The 19,610-nt window shown below is 40.2% G+C and overlaps 3 protein-coding genes and 1 pseudogene across 4 annotated transcripts; all 4 read left to right on the top strand.

Annotated features, from left to right (window-relative positions):
- The first annotated feature begins 707 nt into the window (after nucleotides 1-707).
- LOC119737053 lies at nucleotides 708-2,763 on the top strand. The gene is made up of 2 exons (XM_038211126.1): nucleotides 708-853; nucleotides 1,187-2,763. Exon 2 carries the CDS (start codon nucleotides 1,211-1,213, stop codon nucleotides 1,985-1,987), a length of 777 nt encoding a protein of 258 aa, XP_038067054.1. The 5' UTR covers nucleotides 708-853; nucleotides 1,187-1,210; the 3' UTR covers nucleotides 1,988-2,763.
- Nucleotides 2,764-2,883: 120 nt separating this feature from the next.
- On the top strand, nucleotides 2,884-10,588 carry LOC119738559. 2 transcript variants are annotated; one of them, XM_038213464.1, is made up of 2 exons: nucleotides 2,884-3,231; nucleotides 3,844-5,030. In XM_038213464.1, exon 2 carries the CDS (start codon nucleotides 3,852-3,854, stop codon nucleotides 4,626-4,628), a length of 777 nt encoding a protein of 258 aa, XP_038069392.1. In that variant the 5' UTR covers nucleotides 2,884-3,231; nucleotides 3,844-3,851; the 3' UTR covers nucleotides 4,629-5,030. The 2 variants fall into 2 exon arrangements, with proteins under 2 accessions (XP_038069392.1, XP_038069393.1); XM_038213465.1 differs by lacking the exon at nucleotides 3,844-5,030 and adding an exon at nucleotides 8,743-10,588 and having other exon boundaries at nucleotides 2,889-3,231.
- Nucleotides 10,589-12,058: 1,470 nt separating this feature from the next.
- LOC119738558 lies at nucleotides 12,059-13,973 on the top strand (annotated as a pseudogene).
- Nucleotides 13,974-17,530: 3,557 nt separating this feature from the next.
- On the top strand, nucleotides 17,531-18,391 carry LOC119737092. Its single transcript, XM_038211182.1, has one exon. The coding sequence runs from the start codon at nucleotides 17,606-17,608 to the stop codon at nucleotides 18,374-18,376; it is 771 nt and encodes a 256-aa protein (XP_038067110.1). The 5' UTR covers nucleotides 17,531-17,605; the 3' UTR covers nucleotides 18,377-18,391.
- The last annotated feature ends 1,219 nt before the right edge of the window (nucleotides 18,392-19,610 follow it).

Here is a 19,610-nt window from a genome sequence, read left to right as displayed (position 1 = left end):
CAACGTTCTCTTCTGCAAGTGCACAGAATATTCCAGTGCTTGAATAGTCTTGGGACAAGACGTTGTTGTGGTAGATACGCGATTATACATACGAGTTGTTGGATGAGAGGCGAAGACCCGGGCTGATCATAGTATACAACTACAGCTTGGTTTGAGGGGAACTATTTTCCAGACATAAACGTTTGTTTTACTACACATCATAAATATTTAGCAGCCTTACTGTCTTTTTAGTACCCTCCCTGCCTTGGCGATAACGGCCTTCGTAGATTTTTGCACGAATGAAATGAAATGCCGCGATTGCCTGTTGAATATTTATGAGGTGTAGTAAAACCCGATTGCTGGCTGTCTGTGGGTGATAGCGCTTATTTACAACAACAACGTCTTACCCCATAAAGTTTAAAGGTTTGGGACGTGAAAACATTCTGACTCTGTATTGACTGCAAATACATATCCACGTGGGATCTCTCCTTTAAAAATTAATGAAACACGTGCCTCATTCAGAAACTGTATATATTTTCATTAATTTCATCTGATTATACTCAGTACATATATACCATATTAATACACCGTGTTCTCTATTAAGTGGGAGAAACCCGAATTGAATTGGGTGAAGCGCGGCTATCCACCTACTAGGCGGCCCAACCATTTTTTTTTATGGCAACGAGCCTATACCTATTTGTTCAAGTACTTATCACAATGTCAATACTTATAACGCTGCGAGGATGAAGTTAAACCCTTACCTCTATCATAGGTCAACCATCAGACCTGTTTTATGCATAAAATGTAGACTATAGTTTTGGACAAATCTGTAGTGTCTTGCAGCAGCTAGGGACAAAGATCTGAATTCGAAGTGGTAAGTATAGATTCATATTATACAACGTAATTAATTATATTTTCTCTTTCTTGATTGTGTCAAATTGGCTTTGGTGACGGGTAAGTTTGGTTAGTTGATATCGGCCTGACCAGGCCTGACAACGCCCCACTGGCAACCTAATCCTCAACATTGGCTGAAATCTTTTCGGTTTTTCTGTGATACTTCTGAGTTTGTTTGTTGATTGTTTAAGCAGTTACAGTGTAAGGCGTATTACGTAGTAAAAATCAATTTCATTCATTTAGGCAGGTATCAGCAGGTTACTTACGAAAAAGGAAACAGAATAACAGTTATAATGTCGGCTCCATCTTGCAGGGGCAGTGTGACTGTGAAGTCATCATGAAAGTCAGCCATTCTGCCGATCTACCCCTAATAACTCTTCCAAATAGCGCCCTCACCGGCGTCCAACTCACCAATGACAAGGACTATGCCAAGTTCACGTCATATGAAGCGCGTATCCCGGCCGAGACTACCGTTGCGCTGAGATCCCCAGACAGCGAGCAAAGCGTCCACATCTATTACTGCATTAGCGGGAAGGGGAAATGCGTCGAGGCTGGCGGTCAAAACCAACGGGAGATTTGCCCTGACACTGTGGTGGCGCTCTCTTCGAACGTCACCTATGAGTTGACAGTGTCAGCAGAGGGCGGCATGCGTCTGTTCGTAGTCTACTATCCAGACACCCAGGTGGCCTACCGATCGCTTGCAGTGGTGCGAAGTCTGTCGGAGGTGATTGGCACTGACAGGGATATCGAATGGGGAGGCGGCCACAGCCGGCGATATCTCATCAAACAAGATGGCTTCCCTCTGGGTATTCACAACACCTGGGCTTATCCGAAGACATCTTCCCGCTTGGGCTACATGAATCACATCGAGGGTGCGTACTACATAGCAGGAAAGGTAACCTACCAGTGGCAGGATACCAGTGGCGAGTGGGTTCATGCCACGACGAAAACAGACGGCGAGAACGGCACCAATTACCTCATGAATATTCATGACTGTCACGTGGTCAAAGTCCATGACGAAGATGCCTTCTGCATCTGTATCTTTGATCCTGTTCTGACAGGGGATGAGAATCACCGACAAACAGAAGGCGGTTATTCCGGATACAAGTCATGAAACTGGATCAGGAACCAACAACATCAGTAGCTATAGCGGAATGCAATAATTAGCCTTAAAAAAAAAGACCTAGACCCTAATATAACGATAGCCAAAGGTAGCATATTTTGCTTCACGACGATTCATGGTGTTCAAAAAGAGCAATTTGCAGCATCTCTTGAATCCTATACAGAGCCAGGATTTTACCTTGTAATCCTCCCGGCCATCTCACTAGCTGGCTCGGCATGAAGTGAATGGAATTCGGCGCTTAGTAGGTCATTGTCGAGGCTGTGTCGGATCATCGAACGACACATCCAAATTCACTGTGCCCATTTAACCGTCAATTTTAATCTTAAAAACCGTCAAAGTAATATGGAAGTTGAGATTTGAAGGTTAATATAAAAGTTCTTTTATTATTAGATTATCGTGTGTTCTGACAGAAATCATAACTAATCAGGCCCGACTGTGAAATTTGATAATTTTATATAATTATATAAATTTAATAATAATTATTTCATATTTGATATTTCAAATTTCAAGACTTATGTCACAAGCATGCGGGAAATCTATCAGGAAAAGGGTCAACTGTGCTTCTTCTACTTTCCGCTATTCATGGGCTTAATTCTTCTGCTGAGGCTGATAATGAATGTACCAAGAAGGCCTAGTACATGGAATTGAAGGATTGTTTTAAAAATGTAATCACAACCATGCATGGTTTGTTTGTTTCATGTTTGTCGTCGCTATAAAGCATGGAGGTAGAAAGCGCATTTCAATACATGTACTTAGGAATTTATACGATTTGTTTACACTGTTATTTCGGTTGTGTAAAAATCAAACGGTTGTGTACTATATGAACCAAGCTACGTGTTGTGTAAACTGTTGTTTACACAACTTGTGTAAAATATTACACAACTTGTTCAATTTTTTTAACACAACTGGTTGCTAGGTTTATATAGTGCACAACCGAAATAACAGTGTAATTCTGTTCCATCAGTCATTAAGTCAGTCTGCGAAAGATAGGTAGTGATAAAGATTGAGATCTGTTTAAAAGCATGTATTAAAAACCCAGTATCAATGTCTAGTCACGAGGTTAAACTTTGTACCCGTTCGTGAGGACTGTACACTTTTTCAATAGTAAAAGATAAGGAAAGGGCAGAAATGAATTTAACGCGGTCATAAATACTGCATGATATACGCACTATACATTCAGCAGGTCTGCGTTACTTTTGGATGACGTTTAATGCAAGAGTTTTGAAGTCATCAAGGTGAGTTGAACACTTCCATTTCAATTGGAGGCTGAAGGATCGGAGCTCGGCTACTAGTACTAGTAAACATGCGTCGTGGACGTCTGACTCGCATATACAGTGGAAATTTCAGTCGTGAGAGACGAGCTCAGAGTTGTAACATTTGGTGCTTAAATTGAACTTCTAACTTGCCTTATCTCTCGCTCTTATGTTCCGTTCCACTGTTACATCCAACTATAGCAACTGTGCGACCCAACTGAAGTTGGGTCATTCCCAACTGTGGCGACACATAGAGTTGGGCATACAGAACTATTATACTGTCGAACACCTTTATAACAAGGTCCTGGGGACTTTATTAATCACATTGTTATATCAGGTACCTTGTATTAACAGTAATGGAAAACAAAGAAAGCCAAAGACTTGGGACCTAAAATTCATGTAATGTATTAACAGTGCTCTTATCAGGGTTCGTGACCGTATACCTTTCCTTAACCGTGTCACAGTCTTTGTTGTTCTTCTGCTTCTGCAGAGTCTGATACATTAAAGTAAGTTTTGCAATCGTTAAAATACGGGGGAAATGCATTTATTTTCACTCATTGATGGACGCTTTTGCTTTTATCTTTTGACTTTAAGGAAACATCATGAAAGTCAGCCATTCTGCCGATCTACCCCTAATAACTCTTCCAAATAGCGCCCTCACCGGCGTCCAACTCACCAATGACAAGGACTATGCCAAGTTCACGTCATATGAAGCGCGCATCCCGGCCGAGACTACCGTTGCGCTGAGATCTCCAGACAGCGAGCAAAGCGTCCACATCTATTACTGCATTAGCGGGAAGGGGAAATGCGTCGAGGCTGGCAGTCAAAACCAAAGGAAAGTTTGCCCTGACACTGTGGTGGCGCTCTCTTCGGACGTCACCTATGAGTTGACAGTGTCAGCAGAGGGCGGCATGCGTCTGTTCGTAGTCTACTATCCAGACGCCCAGGTGGTCTACCGATCGCTTGCAGTGGTGCGAAGTCTGTCAGAGGTTGTTGGCAATGACAGGGATATCGACTGGGGAGGCGGCCACAGCCGGCGATATCTCATCAAACAAGATGGCTTTCCTCTGGGTATTCACAACGTCTGGGTTTATCCGAAGACATCTGTCCGATTGAGCTATATGAATCACATCGAGGACGTGTACTACATAGCAGGAAAAACAACCTTACAGTGGCAGGATACCAGTGGCGAGTGGGTTCAAGCGACTACGAAAACGGATGGCGAGAACGGCACCAACTACTTAATGAATATGCATGATTGTCACGTGTTACAGAACCACGACAAAGATGCTTACTGTATTTGCATCTTTGATCCCGTTCTGAAGGGAAATGAAAATCACAAGTTTACGGAGGATGGGTTCTCTGGTTATGAAGCCTGAAGGGGTGGACAGTAAATCTTTAAAAGGAATGTACAACAATTGATTTTGCTGCAATTTTCAGTCAATAAATGGATTTGGATGATTAGTATAACATAGCAAATATTGTTAAAATGACTTGTTTGACATTTTGGGCTCGTAGATGTTGGAAAAACTAAGAAAATCAATCATATTCTTGAAATCTGATTCCCCGACCCCCTTAAGATGAAACGGAGCAATTATAGACTTTTGGGATTTGTAAGGTCAGAGAATCAGTCTAGCAGGCTTGTACCCCTAGCCCTTCACAGGTGTGAAATAAATTGTAAAGAAAACCGTAAACGTGGAATACCTAATTATGAAAAAGTAGGAGCAGTTTTTGAACAAAAAGCGAGTTTTCTCCAACGCTGGTCGGCCGACCAGCATTTGAAAAATACCATTTTTCTTTAAAATGCCAGCACACCAGGAGCCGCGATTTTACAGGGTGCTTTAGACTATCATTCCCTATCAATTCAGTGAGGTATTTCATGATAATTTGATCATTTCGTTTTGTGATGTTAGCAAATGTTGTATCTTCCCTTTAAATTCAAAAAAACAAATAGCGTGTCACTGACAATCATTTCGTTAACCATAAATATGTAAACAATAAGTCAGCTCATACATTGTATAATTATTCAAATGAAAGGACATAGGAACAATGGTAATTGCCCGGAAACGAACATACTGATTTGATGAGAAAAACCTTGCTTAAAAGAGCAGAAGTGACTGGTACTAAAATACCCTGTGAAACAAAGTTGATCGGAGGAGAACGATCACTGAAAGTGGTTTTAAATATATTTTTTCTTTAATTAAACGATAACCGTTAATTACATGAACTATTGTAACATAATCACTTTCAGATGTGGTGGTATACAGTACTAAGCGGTAAGAATATTCCCGAACAGAATAAAGGAAAGAGACCAATAACGCCAAGATTGCCCATTACAGCTCGATTTTCTGTTAACGGTAGTTTTCCCCTATACTTAACTAAAACGTGGCCCACCTCCAAAAGAGGCAACATTTTGGATTTTTTTTATCTCTTGTGATGTAGCACTTGGGTGAGCTGTCTAAATGCAAAAAAAAAGAAAAGAAAAAATTATCTGAATCAGTTTTTTTTGGGGGGGGGGGAGCCCCCCACTTTTTGAAGTCATGCCCCGCCCACAAAAGGGTCAGAAAAAAATGGCATCAAGACTGGTTTTGAACTTCCAAATGTATCCATTAGTGATCCTGAGAGTTTCAAAGAATGTGCCCGAAAATGCATATGGGCTCCCGTAAGCCCACTGACTAATAGTGCAGAGCAAACTTACTTTCGGTACTTGTGGTTTTCATAAGTTTCGAGAAGAAGCATCTTAATAACATTCGAAATGGCACAAAACTCTGGCAACAGTAGGCTTCAAGAAATCATATATAGCCTGCTGTTGCTCAGATTACAGGCGAAATTGCCCACAATCTACATAGACCAGTTCACTAATAATTCAAATTAATACAAAAAAACACAGGCGCATAAATAAACCCGAGGGCAAAATTAAAGCGAAATCGGCCCATTGAAAATGTACAGGAATCCAAACAGTCTTGTCATTTTAGGCCACTACGAAAACAGACGGCAAGAACGGCACCAATTACCTCATGAATATTCATGACTGTCACGTGGTCAAAGTCCATGACGAAGATGCCTTCTGCATCTGTATCTTTAATCCAGTTCTGACAGGGGTCGAGAATCACCAACAAACAGAAGGTGGTTACTATGGATACAAGTCATGAAACTGGATCAGGAACCAACAACATCAGTAGCCAGCGGAATGCAATAATTAGCCTTTAAAAGACCAAGGCCCTACTATAACGATAGCCAAAGGCAACATCTTTTTCTTTACGACAATTTGTTGTTCAAACAGAGCAATTTGCATCACATCTTAAATCCTACACAGAGCCAGGATTTTACCTTGTAAGATCTGTGGAGAAATCCTCCCGGTCATCTCACTAGGAACTCGGCACGAAGTGAATGGAATTTGGTGCTTAGTAGGTCATTGTCGAGGATGTGTTGGCGCGGTCGAACGACACATCCAAATTCAATGTGTGCCCATTCAACTGTGAATTTCAATCTTAAAAACCGTCAAAGTAAAATAAAAGTTCATTTATGGTTAGATATCGAGTGTTCTGACAGAAATCCTAACTATTTATAGGTCTGAATGTGAAATTTGATAATTTTGTATAATTATATATTGATTTCATAACAATTATTTCATATTTGATATTTCAAATTTCAAGACTTTCGTCACAAGCATGCGGGAAATCTAGCAGGAAAAGGGTCAACTGTGCTCCTTCTATTTTCCGTTATTCATTGTCTCATTTTTCTTTGGCTGATAATGAATGTATCAAGTAGGCCCCTATATACAGAATTAAACCATTTTTAGAAAATGTAATCACAACCATGCATGGTTTGTTTCTCTCATGTTTGTCGTCGCTATAAAGCATGGACGCAGAAAGCACATTTCAATACTTGGGAATTTATACGATTTTGTAAAATTCTGTTCCATCCGTCATTAATTTTTATATAGTCTGCGAAAGATGGGTAGTGATAAAAAAATGAGAGTTGGTAATTATTATCACCGTCACCACGAAGTGACACTAACATCGAAAAATCGATATTTGCGATTCCGATTTTTTCCCTAATCTGTGATTAATTACACATAATCTATCACCTCAAGGAGTTACTATACACAGAGTTAATTGGTTTTGTCAATATATTAATGAACATTAATTAACCTTTGTAACTTAATGGATCAAAATCGGAAAATGCATTTTCACGAAGTGTACTATACCATTCTTTCGCGTGTAAACTGCCTGCACACTACGCGTCAAAAACGGGTTTGCGTTTTCACGAAGTACCACAAAATGTCACGTGTTATGCGCGACTCACTTCTGGCATTTCACGAAGTAGCGCTAACCCATTAGCTAATACACATGGTTAGCGTCACTTCGTGAAAACTCGAACACAGAGTTATCGGATTTTTGAGTATTCACGAAGTGTCAAGACAAGTGTACTTATGGTTAATTAGTTTGATAACTCATTATTGTTCAATAAAAAAAATCATACATTAACGTGTCATTCAAGATCCCAGCTTTCAGAAAATGCAACAAAATATGAATTTTGAGCCCAAAACGATATTCAGATCACCGTTTCAAAACGTCGTCAACTTAAATCGCTTGTATCTTGAAACACACATTTTCCACTTTGCGGGGTTAAGGTCATTTCGTGGTGACGGTAAGAGCATGTTTTAAAAACTCAGTATCTGTAATAATGTTTAGTCACGACGTTAAACTTTGTACCCGTTCATGAGGACTGTACACTTTTTCAATAGTAAAAGATAAGGAAAGGGCAGGAATGAATTTAACGCGGTCATAATACTGCATGATACACGCCCCATAAATTCAGCAGGTCTGCGTTACTTTTGAATGACTTTTAATGCAAGAGTTTTGAGGTCATTAAGGTGAGTTGAACACTTCCATTTCAATTAGAGGCTGAAAGATCCGAGCTCGGCTACTAATAAACATGCGTCATGGACGTCTGACTCGCATATACCTAGCTATAGTGGAAATTTCAGTCATGAGAGACGAGCTCAGAGTTGTAACATTTGGTGCTTAAATTGAACTTCTAACTAGCCTTATCTCTCGCTCATATGTTCCGTTCCACTGTTACATCCAACTATAGCAACTGTGCGACCCAACTGAAGTTGGGGCATTCCCAACTGTGGCGACACATAGAGTTGGGCATACAGAACTATTATACTGTCGAACACCTTTATAACAAGGTCCTGGGGACTTTATTAATCACATTGTTATATCAGGTACCTTGTATTAACAGTAATGGAAAACAAAGAAAGCCAAAGACTTGGGACCTAAAATTCATGTAATGTATTGACAGTGCTCTTATCAGGGTTCGTGACCGTATACCTTTCCTTAACCGTGTCACAGTTTCTGTTGTTCTTCTGCTTCTGCAGAGTCTGATACATTAAAGTAAGTTTTGCAATCGTTAAAATACGGGGGAAATGCATTTATTTTCACTCATTGATGGACGCTTTTGCTTTTATCTTTTGACTTTAAGGAAACATCATGAAAGTCAGCCATTCTGCCGATCTACCCATAATCTCTCTTCCAAATAGCGCCCTCACCGGCGTCCAACTCACCAATGACAAGGACTATGCCAAGTTCACGTCATATGAAGCACGCATCCCGGCCGAGACTACCGTTGCGCTGAGATCCCCAGACAGCGAGCAAAGCGTCCACATCTATTACTGCATTAGCGGGAAGGGGAAATGCGTCGAGGCTGGCAGTCAAAACCAAAGGGAAGTTTGCCCTGACACTGTGGTGGCGCTCTCTTCGGACGTCACCTATGAGTTGACAGTGTCAGCAGAGGGCGGCATGCGTCTGTTCGTAGTCTACTATCCAGACGCCCAGGTGGTCTACCGATCGCTTGCAGTGGTGCGAAGTCTGATAGAGGTGGTTGGCACTGACAGGGATATCGACTGGGGAAGCGGCCACAGCCGGCGATATCTCGTCAAACAAGATGGCTTCCCTCTGGGTGTTCACAACACCTGGGTTTATCCGAAGACATGTTCCCGATTGGGCTACATGAATCACATTGAGGGCGTGTACTACATAGCAGGAAAAACAACCTACCAGTGGCAGGATACCAGTGGCGAGTGGGTTCATGCCACGACGAAAACAGACTGCGATAACGGCACCAATTACCTCATGAATATTCATGATTGTCACGTAGTCAAAGTCCATGACAAAGATGCTTACTGCATTTGCATCTTTGATCCCGTTCTGAAGGGAAATGAAAATCACAAGTTTACGGAGGATGGGTTCTCTGGTTATGAAGCCTGAAGGGGTGGACAGTAAATCATTAAACCCGACAGACAAATCACGTGTCAGAGACAATAATTTTGTTTAACATAAATCTGTAAACGATTAGTCCGCTCGCACACTGTGATTATTTAAATTAATTATAAAGGACATATAGGACCATTGGTAATAAGGCTCTGCACTGATGACATCACACTTTGTTTATATGTGTGCTTTCTTAAGTTATTGGAGCCTGGTGGGAACAAGAGGCCCATAGAAAAGCACATAAGTAAGCAAAGTGTGACGTCATCAGTACAGAGGCTTAATGCCTGGAAACGAACCTACCGATTTAACGGAAAAGCCTTGTTCACAGTAAAGAAGTGACTGGTACTAAATACCGATGTGAAACGTTGTTGTTTGGAGGAAAACAATCAACATTTTTATGAAAATAAGTTTTTACAACTTTTTGCGTTATCCCTGCTTTTTCCACTGAATGGGGGACTCTCAGTGTTTATTTTAAACCTGCAGTACAGAATAATTATTTTCTTGTTAAAAGTCTGACCTAATCTGTATCATTATCGTGGAAATTGCGAGTAAATCACATCAAAACAAATCAAAATACATGATTTATTTTAACATAATCACTTTGAAATGTGGAGGTGTACAGTATTAAGCAGAAAGAAAATTCCCAAACAACATAAAGGAAAGAGAAGGAAGCATTCTTTTATAGATTTGAATTTATTTCAAGGTTGACATTACCCAGTCACAATCGTTCGATCAAGCCAGAAAAGATTCAAATTTACGACCCTGTCAGTATCCATTGTATTTCTTTTTAAAAAGATAGATTTAAAAACAAAACAAAAATTTTGACTGTGGCTACTAGATTTTTTGTCTTAAATTTTGTATATGGTTTAATGTACCAGATTGGTTTTTTTTTAACTGAAGTCCTTTAAAATGTGCCTACACCGCTGCGCTTTCACTTTCGTCCTCGGTATTTGCATAGCCGTTCTCGAGGCCTTGCTGCGCATGCATATGGAGGGTTTTAAATTGTGAACAAAAATTGCTTTTTTTTTAGATAAAATCTGCAGTTGAGTACAAATTCACAGAGGTCAATTCTCTAAACTGCACTGTAAAAACTGTGTTTAGCAAGTAAACACTTTTCTAAACACTTTCTTGCTATCAGTTTGTAAACATGTTTAAATACTAAACATGTTTAGCGTAAGGATGGATAGTGTTTAGCCATTGAACATTGGTGTTTAGGAATTGGACACGTAATGTTTAGCGTCTAAACATGTTTACAAAGTGATAGCAAGATTGTGTTTAATTGCTAAACACAGTTTTTAGAGTGTGTGTGTTTCCTTGTTGATACTAAGTCATGTCTATGACAGCTATAGTCAACACGCAATGTATGTACATACCGTGACCGTTATCATCAACATCTGTATGTCTCTAATTTTCTACAACAAAACCTCACAAACCAGTACAAGTGCCTCATGGGTCAGGACATATATAGCATGACTGCGGTATGAAACACTGAAAACAAGGCAAATCTAAACTGAATTTGATCCAAACAAAATGAGCCACATTATTCCCAGTCGAGTCGAGTCGGGCAAAAACGAAGGCCTCACTGGGGACTAATTTGCAAGGGGTACATTCACTACATGGGGACAGCTTTTTTTTTTCCAAAGAGGGTTACTTAAAGGGAATGTACATCATTGGCTTTTGCTGAAATTTTCAGAAATGAACTATTTGAGGGGCTAGTATAATAGATAAAATATTGTTACACTGACAAGTTTGAAGTTTTGTGTTTCAAAATGCTAGAAAAACCAAGAAAAACTAAAATGTTCATGTGGTCTGGTTCCCTGACTCCACTAAAGATGAAATGAATAGATTCATAGATGCCGGAAAATTGTAAGGTAAGGAAACCAGTCTGGCTGGCCTGCACCCGTTCATGAACATGTAACCAATAGCAAACAAAATTTGGACTGAACAAAAATGATATATTTGGAGCAGTAATTGAAAAATAGTTAGGTTTTTCCAACGGTGGTCGGCCGACCACCGTTGGAAATTTGTACAAAATACTACTTCTCTTGAAAATGACTTCACACCAGGTGCCATAATGTTTGACTTTCATTTACAAACATTCTGGTAAGGTATTTCGTAAAAATTATAGGGTTTTGTTTTCCTATGTTTGCTAATGTTGTTTATTCCCTTTAATGGGCCAGTTAGTGGGTTTTCAATGATAAAAACAAAACTTCAATTTTGCCTTCCCAAAATTCAGAACGGGGGCACCGGTAGGGCCGCGGGAGGGCTCGCAAGGAACCCCGGATTGGCGGGGGGGGGGGGGGAATGCCCCCCGACGACGCCCCTCACCCTAAGCTAGACTACCTGCAGGCATGTATATTGACAAAATATCGTTTAGTACAGAAATTCATATTTCAGCTGGCCTATTTTATAAGCTATATTCTGAGAAGTGAACTTTGATCCAGATCGGTTCATCACATGATGGTACAAAGTTCGTCAACAGTGTCATCAGGTCAGCAGAAGTCTGTGTTAACATTCGGTCATCTAGAACGAAGTGTACAGCTTTATGTATAGACTAACACGCATGTTATTAAGGTGAGTTATTTTTTCACAGTTTTATTTCAGTGCTGACGGCGGAACGAACATCGGGACACTCGAACCGTTCGATGCAATTCCATGGTCTTTGAACTTGTATTTAATAAAATAATTTTGGAATCGTGAAATTATGAGGAAGTAGCCTATATTAGCCATCCAAAAAAGGTTATGTATCAACGCAATATTTCATTCCTTTCAATCCGAAGAACGAACATATAAACTCGTCAATGTTTTTTTGTGCCTGCAGCTTAACTTTCAACATGTTGATCACGCATTCTGACGAGCTCCCCGAAATGGCTCTTCCCAACAGCGCCCTCAGCGGTGTTCAGCTAACCAGTGAGAAAGATTACAGCGATTTCACAAGTTACGAAGCGCGAGTCCCTGCCAAGAGTACCGTTTGTCTAAGATCGCCGGGTGGCCAGAGTAGCCTGCACTTTTATTACTGCATCAGTGGAAGGGGGAAGTGTCAGGCGACTGCGGATGGAGGCCAGCGTGACGTCTACCCAGACACAGTGGTGGCGCTGTCATCCGATGTGACCTATGAGCTGACAGTGTCAGAAGAGGGCGCCATGCGGGTCTTCGTAGTCTACTATCCAGACGTCGAGTTGGCCTACCGCTCGCTGGCAGTGGTGTGAAGCCTGTCAGAGATTGACGGCAGCGAAAGAGACGTCGACTGGGGAAACGGGCACAGCTGGCAGTACCTGCTGCAACCAGATGGCTTTCCCCTGGGTATTCACAAGACGAGATTGAACCCAATGACGTCATCTAAACTGGCCCATCACCACATAGAGAGCGTGTACTACACGTAAGGGAGTGTGACCTACAAATGGCAGGATACCAGCGGCGCTTGGGTAAACCAGAGCTCGAGAATTGATGCGGAGAATGGAACCAACTATCTTCTGAATGAGCACGACAGCCATATACTGGAGAATCATGAGAACATTTCTGACTGTATCTGCATCTTGTACCCCGTCCTCTCGGGAAAGGAAAAACAGATCCTGACCGTGGATGGATACACCGGTTTTGAGGCCACAAATTAACATGTCCCACAGAGTGCGATAAAGTGCATTGCTTCACAATGTTGAGTTGAATTTTTTCTTTTTATTCTAGGTGGCTCCAAATTTATGTCAAAACTGAATTGCGTCTTGATAGTACAATTCTTTCCCCCAAATGCTCTGATCTTGTTATAATAAAGGCTAAAACATCGGTGCTATATGAATCACATCGAGGACGTGTACTACATAGCATGAAAAACAACCTTACAGTGGCAGGATACCAGTGGCGAGTGGGTTCAAGCGACTACGAAAACGGATGGCGAGAACGACACCAACTACTTAATGAATATGCATGATTGTCACGTGTTACAGAACCACGACAAAGATGCTTACTGTATTTGCATCTTTGATCCCGCGGGAAATGAAAATCACAAGTTTACGGAGGATGGGTTCTCTGGTTATGAAGCCTGAAGGGGTGGACAGTAAATCTTTAAAAGGAATGTACAACAATTGATTTTGCTGCAATTTTCAGTCAATAAATGGATTTGGATGATTAGTATAACATAGCAAATATTGTTAAAATGACTTGTTTGACATTTTGGGCTCGTAGATGTTGGAAAAACTAAGAAAATCAATCATATTCTTGAAATCTGATTCCCCGACCCCCTTAAGATGAAACGGAGCAATTTATAGACTTTTGGGATTTGTAAGGTCAGAGAATCAGTCTAGCAGGCTTGTACCCCTAGCCCTTCACAGGTGTGAAATAAATTGTAAAGAAAACCGTAAACGTGGAATACCTAATTATGAAAAAGTAGGAGCAGTTTTTGAACAAAAAGCGAGTTTTCTCCAACGCTGGTCGGCCGACCAGCATTTGAAAAATACAATTTTTCTTAAAAATGCCAGCACACCAGGAGCCACGATTTTACAGGGTGCTTTAGACTATCATTCCCTATCAATTCAGTGAGGTATTTCATGATAATTTGATCATTTCGTTTTGTGATGTTTGCAAATGTCGTATCTTCCCTTTAAATTCAAAAAAACAAATAGCGTGTCACTGAGAATCATTTTGTTAACCATAAGTCTGTAAACGATAAGTCAGCTTATACATTGTATAATTGTTCAAATAGTAAACGACATAGGAACAATGGTAATTGCCCGAAAACGAACCTACTGATTTGAGAAAAACCTTGCTTAAAGTGAAGAAGTGACTGGTACTAAATACCCTGTGAAACAAAGTTGATCGGAGGAGAACGATCACTGAAAGTGGTTTTAAATATATTTTTTCTTTAATTAAACGATAACCGTTAAGTACATGAACCATTGTAACATAATCACTTTCAGATGTGGTGGTATACAGTACTAAGCGGTAAGAATATTCCCAACCAGAATAAAGGAAAGAAACGCCAAGATTGCCCATTACAGCTCGATTTTCTGTTAACAGTAGTTTTCCCCTATACTTAACTAAAACGTGGCCCACCTCCAAAAGAGGCAACATTTTGGATTTTTTTTATCTCTTGTGATGTAGCACTTGGGTGAGCTGTCTAAATGCAAAAAAGAAAAGAAAAAATTATCTGAATCAGTTTTTTTGGGGGGGTGGGGGAGCCCCCCACTTTTTGAAGTCATGCCCCGCCCACAAAAGGGTCAGAAAAAAATGGCATCAAGACTGGTTTTGAACTTCCAAATGTATCCATTAGTGATCCTGAGAGTTTCAAAGAATGTGCCCGAAAATGCATATGGGCTCCCGCAAGCCCACTGACTAATAGTGCAGAGCAAACTTACTTTCGGTACTTGTGGTTTTCATAAGTTTCGAGAAGAAGCATCTTAATAACATTCGAAATGGCACAAAACTCTGGCAACAGTAGGCTTCAAGAAATCATATATAGCCTGCTGTTGCTCAGATTACAGGCGAAATTGCCCACAATCTGCATAGACCAGTTCACTAATAATTCAAATTAATACAAAAAACACAGGCGCATAAATAAACCCGAGGGCAAAATTAAAGCGAAATCGGCCCATTGAAAATGTACAGGAATCCAAACAGTCTTGTCATTTTAGGCCACTACGAAAACAGACGGCAAGAACGGCACCAATTACCTCATGAATATTCATGACTGTCACGTGGTCAAAGTCCATGACGAAGATGCCTTCTGCATCTGTATCTTTAATCCAGTTCTGACAGGGGTCGAGAATCACCAACAAACAGAAGGTGGTTACTATGGATACAAGTCATGAAACTAGATCAGGAACCAACAACATCAGTAGCCAGCGGAATGCAATAATTAGCCTTTAAAAGACCAAGGCCCTACTATAACGATAGCCAAAGGCAACATCTTTTTCTTTACGACAATTTGTTGTTCAAACAGAGCAATTTGCATCACATCTTAAATCCTACACAGAGCCAGGATTTTACCTTGTTAGATCTGTGGAGAAATCCTCCCGGTCATCTCACTAGGAACTCGGCACGAAGTGAATGGAATTTGGTGCTTAGTAGGTCATTGTCGAGGATGTGTTGGCGCGGTCGAACGACACATCCAAATTCAATGTGAGCCCATTCAACTGTGAATTTCAATCTTAAAAACCGTCAAAGTAAAATAAAAGTTCATTTATGGTTAGATATCGAGTGTTCTGACAGAATTCCTAACTATTTATAGGTCTGAATGTGAAATTTGATAATTTTGTATAATTATATATTGATTTCATAACAATTATTTCATATTTAATATTTCAAATTTCAAGACTTTCGTCACAAGCATGCGGGAAATCTAGCAGGAAAAGGGTCAACTGTGCTCCTTCTATTTTCCGTTATTCACTGTCTCATTTTTCTTTGGCTGATAATGAATGTATCATGTAAGCCCCTATATACAGAATTAAACCATTTTTAGAAAATGTAATCACAACCATGCATGGTTTGTTTCTCTCATGTTTGTCGTCGCTATAAAGCATGGACGCAGAAAGCACATTTCAAAACTTGGGAATTTATACGATTTGGTAAAATTCTGTTCCATCCGTCATTAATTTTTATATAGTCTGCGAAAGATGGGTAGTGATAAAAAAAAAATGAGAGTTGATAATTATCATCACCGTCACCACGAAGTGACACTAACATCGAAAAATCGATATTTGCGATTCCAATTTTTTCCCTAATCTGTGATTAATTACACATAATTTATCACCTCAAGGAGTTACTATACACAGAGTTAATTGGTTTTGTCAATATATTAATGAACATTCATTAATCTTTGTAACTTAATGGATCAAAATCGGAAAATGCATTTTCACGAAGTGTACTATACCATTCTCGTAAACTGCCTGCACACTACGCGTCAAAAACGGGTTTTGCGTTTTTACGAAGTACCACAAAATGTCACGTGTTATGCACGACTCACTTCTGGCATTTCACGAAGTAGCGCTAACCCATTAGCTAATACACGTGGTTAGCGTCACTTCGTGAAAACTCGAACACAGAGTTATCGGATTTTTGAGTTTTTACGAAGTGTCAAGACAAGTGTACTTATGGTTAATTAGTTTGATAACTCATTATTGTTCAATGAAAAAAAATCATACATTAACGTGTCATTCAAGATCCCAGATTTCAGAAAATGCAACAAAATATGAATTTTGAGCCCAAAACGATATTCAGATCACCGTTTCAAAACGTCGTCAACTTAAATCGCTTGTATCTTGAAACACACATTTTCCACTTTGCGGGGGTTGAGGTCACTTCGTGGTGACGGTAAGAGCATGTTTTAAAAACTCAGTATCTGTAATAGGCCTAATGTTTAGTCACGAGGTTAAACTTTGTACCTGTTCATGAGGACTGTACACTTTTTCAATAGTAAAAGATAAGGAAAGGGCAGAAATGAATTTAACGCGGTCATAATACTGCATGGTACACGCCCCATACATTCAGCAGGTCTGCGTTACTTTTGAATGACTTTTAATGCAAGAGTTTTGAGGTCATTAAGGTGAGTTGAACACTTCCATTTCAATTAGAGGCTGAAGGATCCGAGCTCGGCTACTAATAAACATGCGTCATGGACGTCTGACTCGCATATACCTAGCTATAGTGGACATTTCAGTCATGAGAGACTAGCTCAGAGTTGTAACATTTGGTGCTTAAATTGAACTTCTAACTTGCCTTATCTCTCGCTCATAATGTTCCGTTCCACTGTTACATCCAAATAAAGCAACTGTGCGACCCAACTGAAGTTGGGGCATTCCCAACTGTTCCCAACAGGTACCTTGGATTAACAGTAATGGAAAACAAAGAAAGCCAAAGACTTGGGACCTAAAATTCATGTAATGTATTAACAGTGCTCTTATCAGGGTTCGTGACCGTATACCTTTCCTTAACCGTGTCACAGTTTCTGTTGTTCTTCTGCTTCAATCTGCAGAGTCTGATACATAAAAGTAAGTTTTACAATCGTTAAAATACGGGGGAAATGCATTTATTTTCACTCATTGATGGACGCTTTTGCTTTTATCTTTTGACTTTAAGGAAACATCATGAAAGTCAGCCATTCTGCCGATCTACCCATAATAACTCTTCCAAATAGCGCCCTCACCGGCGTCCAACTCACCAATGACAAGGACTATGCCAAGTTCACGTCATATGAAGCGCGTATCCCGGCCGAGACTACCGTTGCGCTGAGATCCCCAGACAGCGAGCAAAGCGTCCACATCTATTACTGCATTAGCGGGAAGGGGAAATGCGTCGAGGCTGGCGGTCAAAACCAACGGGAAGTTTGCCCTGACATTGTGGTGGCGCTCTCTTCGGACGTCACCTATGAGTTGACAGTGTCAGCAGAGGGCGGCATGCGTCTGTTCGTAGTCTACTATCCAGACGCCCAGGTGGTCTACCGATCGCTTGCAGTGGTGCGAAGTCTGTCAGAGGTTGTTGGCAATGACAGGGATATCGACTGGGGAAAAGGCCACAGCCGGCGATATCTCATCAAACAAGATGGCTTCCCTCTGGGTATTCACAACACCTGGGTTTATCCGAAGACATCTTCCCGCTTGGGCTACATGAATCACATTGAGGGCGTGTACTACATAGCAGGAAAAACAACCTACCAGTGGCAGGATACCAGTGGCGAGTGGATTCAAGCGACTACGAAAACGGATGGCGAGAACGGCACCAACTACTTAATGAATATGCATGATTGTCACGTGTTACAGAACCACGACAAAGATGCTTACTGTATTTGCATCTTTGATCCCGTTCTGACGGGGAAGGAAAATCACAAGTTAACCGAAGATGGGTTCTCTGGTTTTTAAGCCTAAATGAGTGGACAGTAAATCATTAAACCAGACAGACAAATCACGTGTCAGAGACAATAATTTTGTTTAACATAAATCTGTAAACGATTAGTCAGCTCGCACACTGTGATTATTCAAATTAATTATAAAGGACATATAGGACCATTGGTAATAAGGCTCTGCACTGATGACATCACACTTTGTTTATATGTGTGCTTTTTTAAGTTATTGGAGCCTGGTGGGAACAAGAGGCCCATAGAAAAGTACATAAGTAAGCAAAGTGTGACGTCATCAGTACGGAGGCTTAATGCCTGGAAACGAACCTACCGATTTAAAGAAAAGCCTTGCTGACAGTAAAGAAGTGACTGGTACTAAATATCGATGTGAAACGTTGTTGTTTGGAGGAAAACAATCAACATTTTTATGAAAATAAGTTTTTACAACTTTTTGCCTTATCCCTGCTTTTTCCACTGAATGGGGGACTCTCAATGTTTATTTTAAACCTGCAGTACAGAATATATGTAATTATTTTCTTGTTAAAGGTCTGAACTAATCTGTATCATTATCGTGGAAATTGCGAGTAAATCACATCAAAACAAATCAAAATACATGATTTATTTTAACATAATCACTTTGAAATGTGGAGGTGTACAGTATTAAGCAGAAAGAAAATTCCCAAACAACATAAAGGAAAGAGAAGGAAGCATTCTTTTATAGACAAATTTACGACCCTGTCAGTATCCATTGTATTTCTTTTTAAAAAGATAGATTTAAAAACAAAACAACAATTTTGACTGTGGCTACTAGATTTTTTGTCTTAAATTTTGTATATGGTTTAATGTACCAGATTGGTTTTTTTTAACTGAAGTCCTTTAAAATGTGCCTACACCGCTGCGCTTTCACTTTCGTCCTCGGTATTTGCATAGCCGTTCTTGAGGCCTTGCTGCGCATGCATATGGAGGGTTTTAAATTGTGAACAAAAATTGCTTTTTTTTAAAGATAAAATCTGCAGTTGAGTACAAATTCACAGAGGTCAATTCTCTAAACTGTGTGTTTCCTTGTTGATACTACAAGTCATGTCTATGACAGCTATAGTCAACACGCAATGTATGTACATACCGTGACCGTTATCATCAACATCTGTATGTCTCTAATTTTCTACAACAAAACCTCACAAACCAGTATAAGTGCCTCATGGGTCAGGACATATATAGCATGACTGCGGTATGAAACACTGAAAACAAGGCAAATC

This window comes from Patiria miniata, unplaced genomic scaffold (genome assembly GCF_015706575.1).
Source record: "Patiria miniata isolate m_02_andy unplaced genomic scaffold, ASM1570657v1 HiC_scaffold_3, whole genome shotgun sequence".
In the NCBI taxonomy this organism is placed as follows: domain Eukaryota; kingdom Metazoa; phylum Echinodermata; class Asteroidea; order Valvatida; family Asterinidae; genus Patiria; species Patiria miniata.
This window is presented reverse-complemented; position numbering and strand designations above follow the sequence as displayed.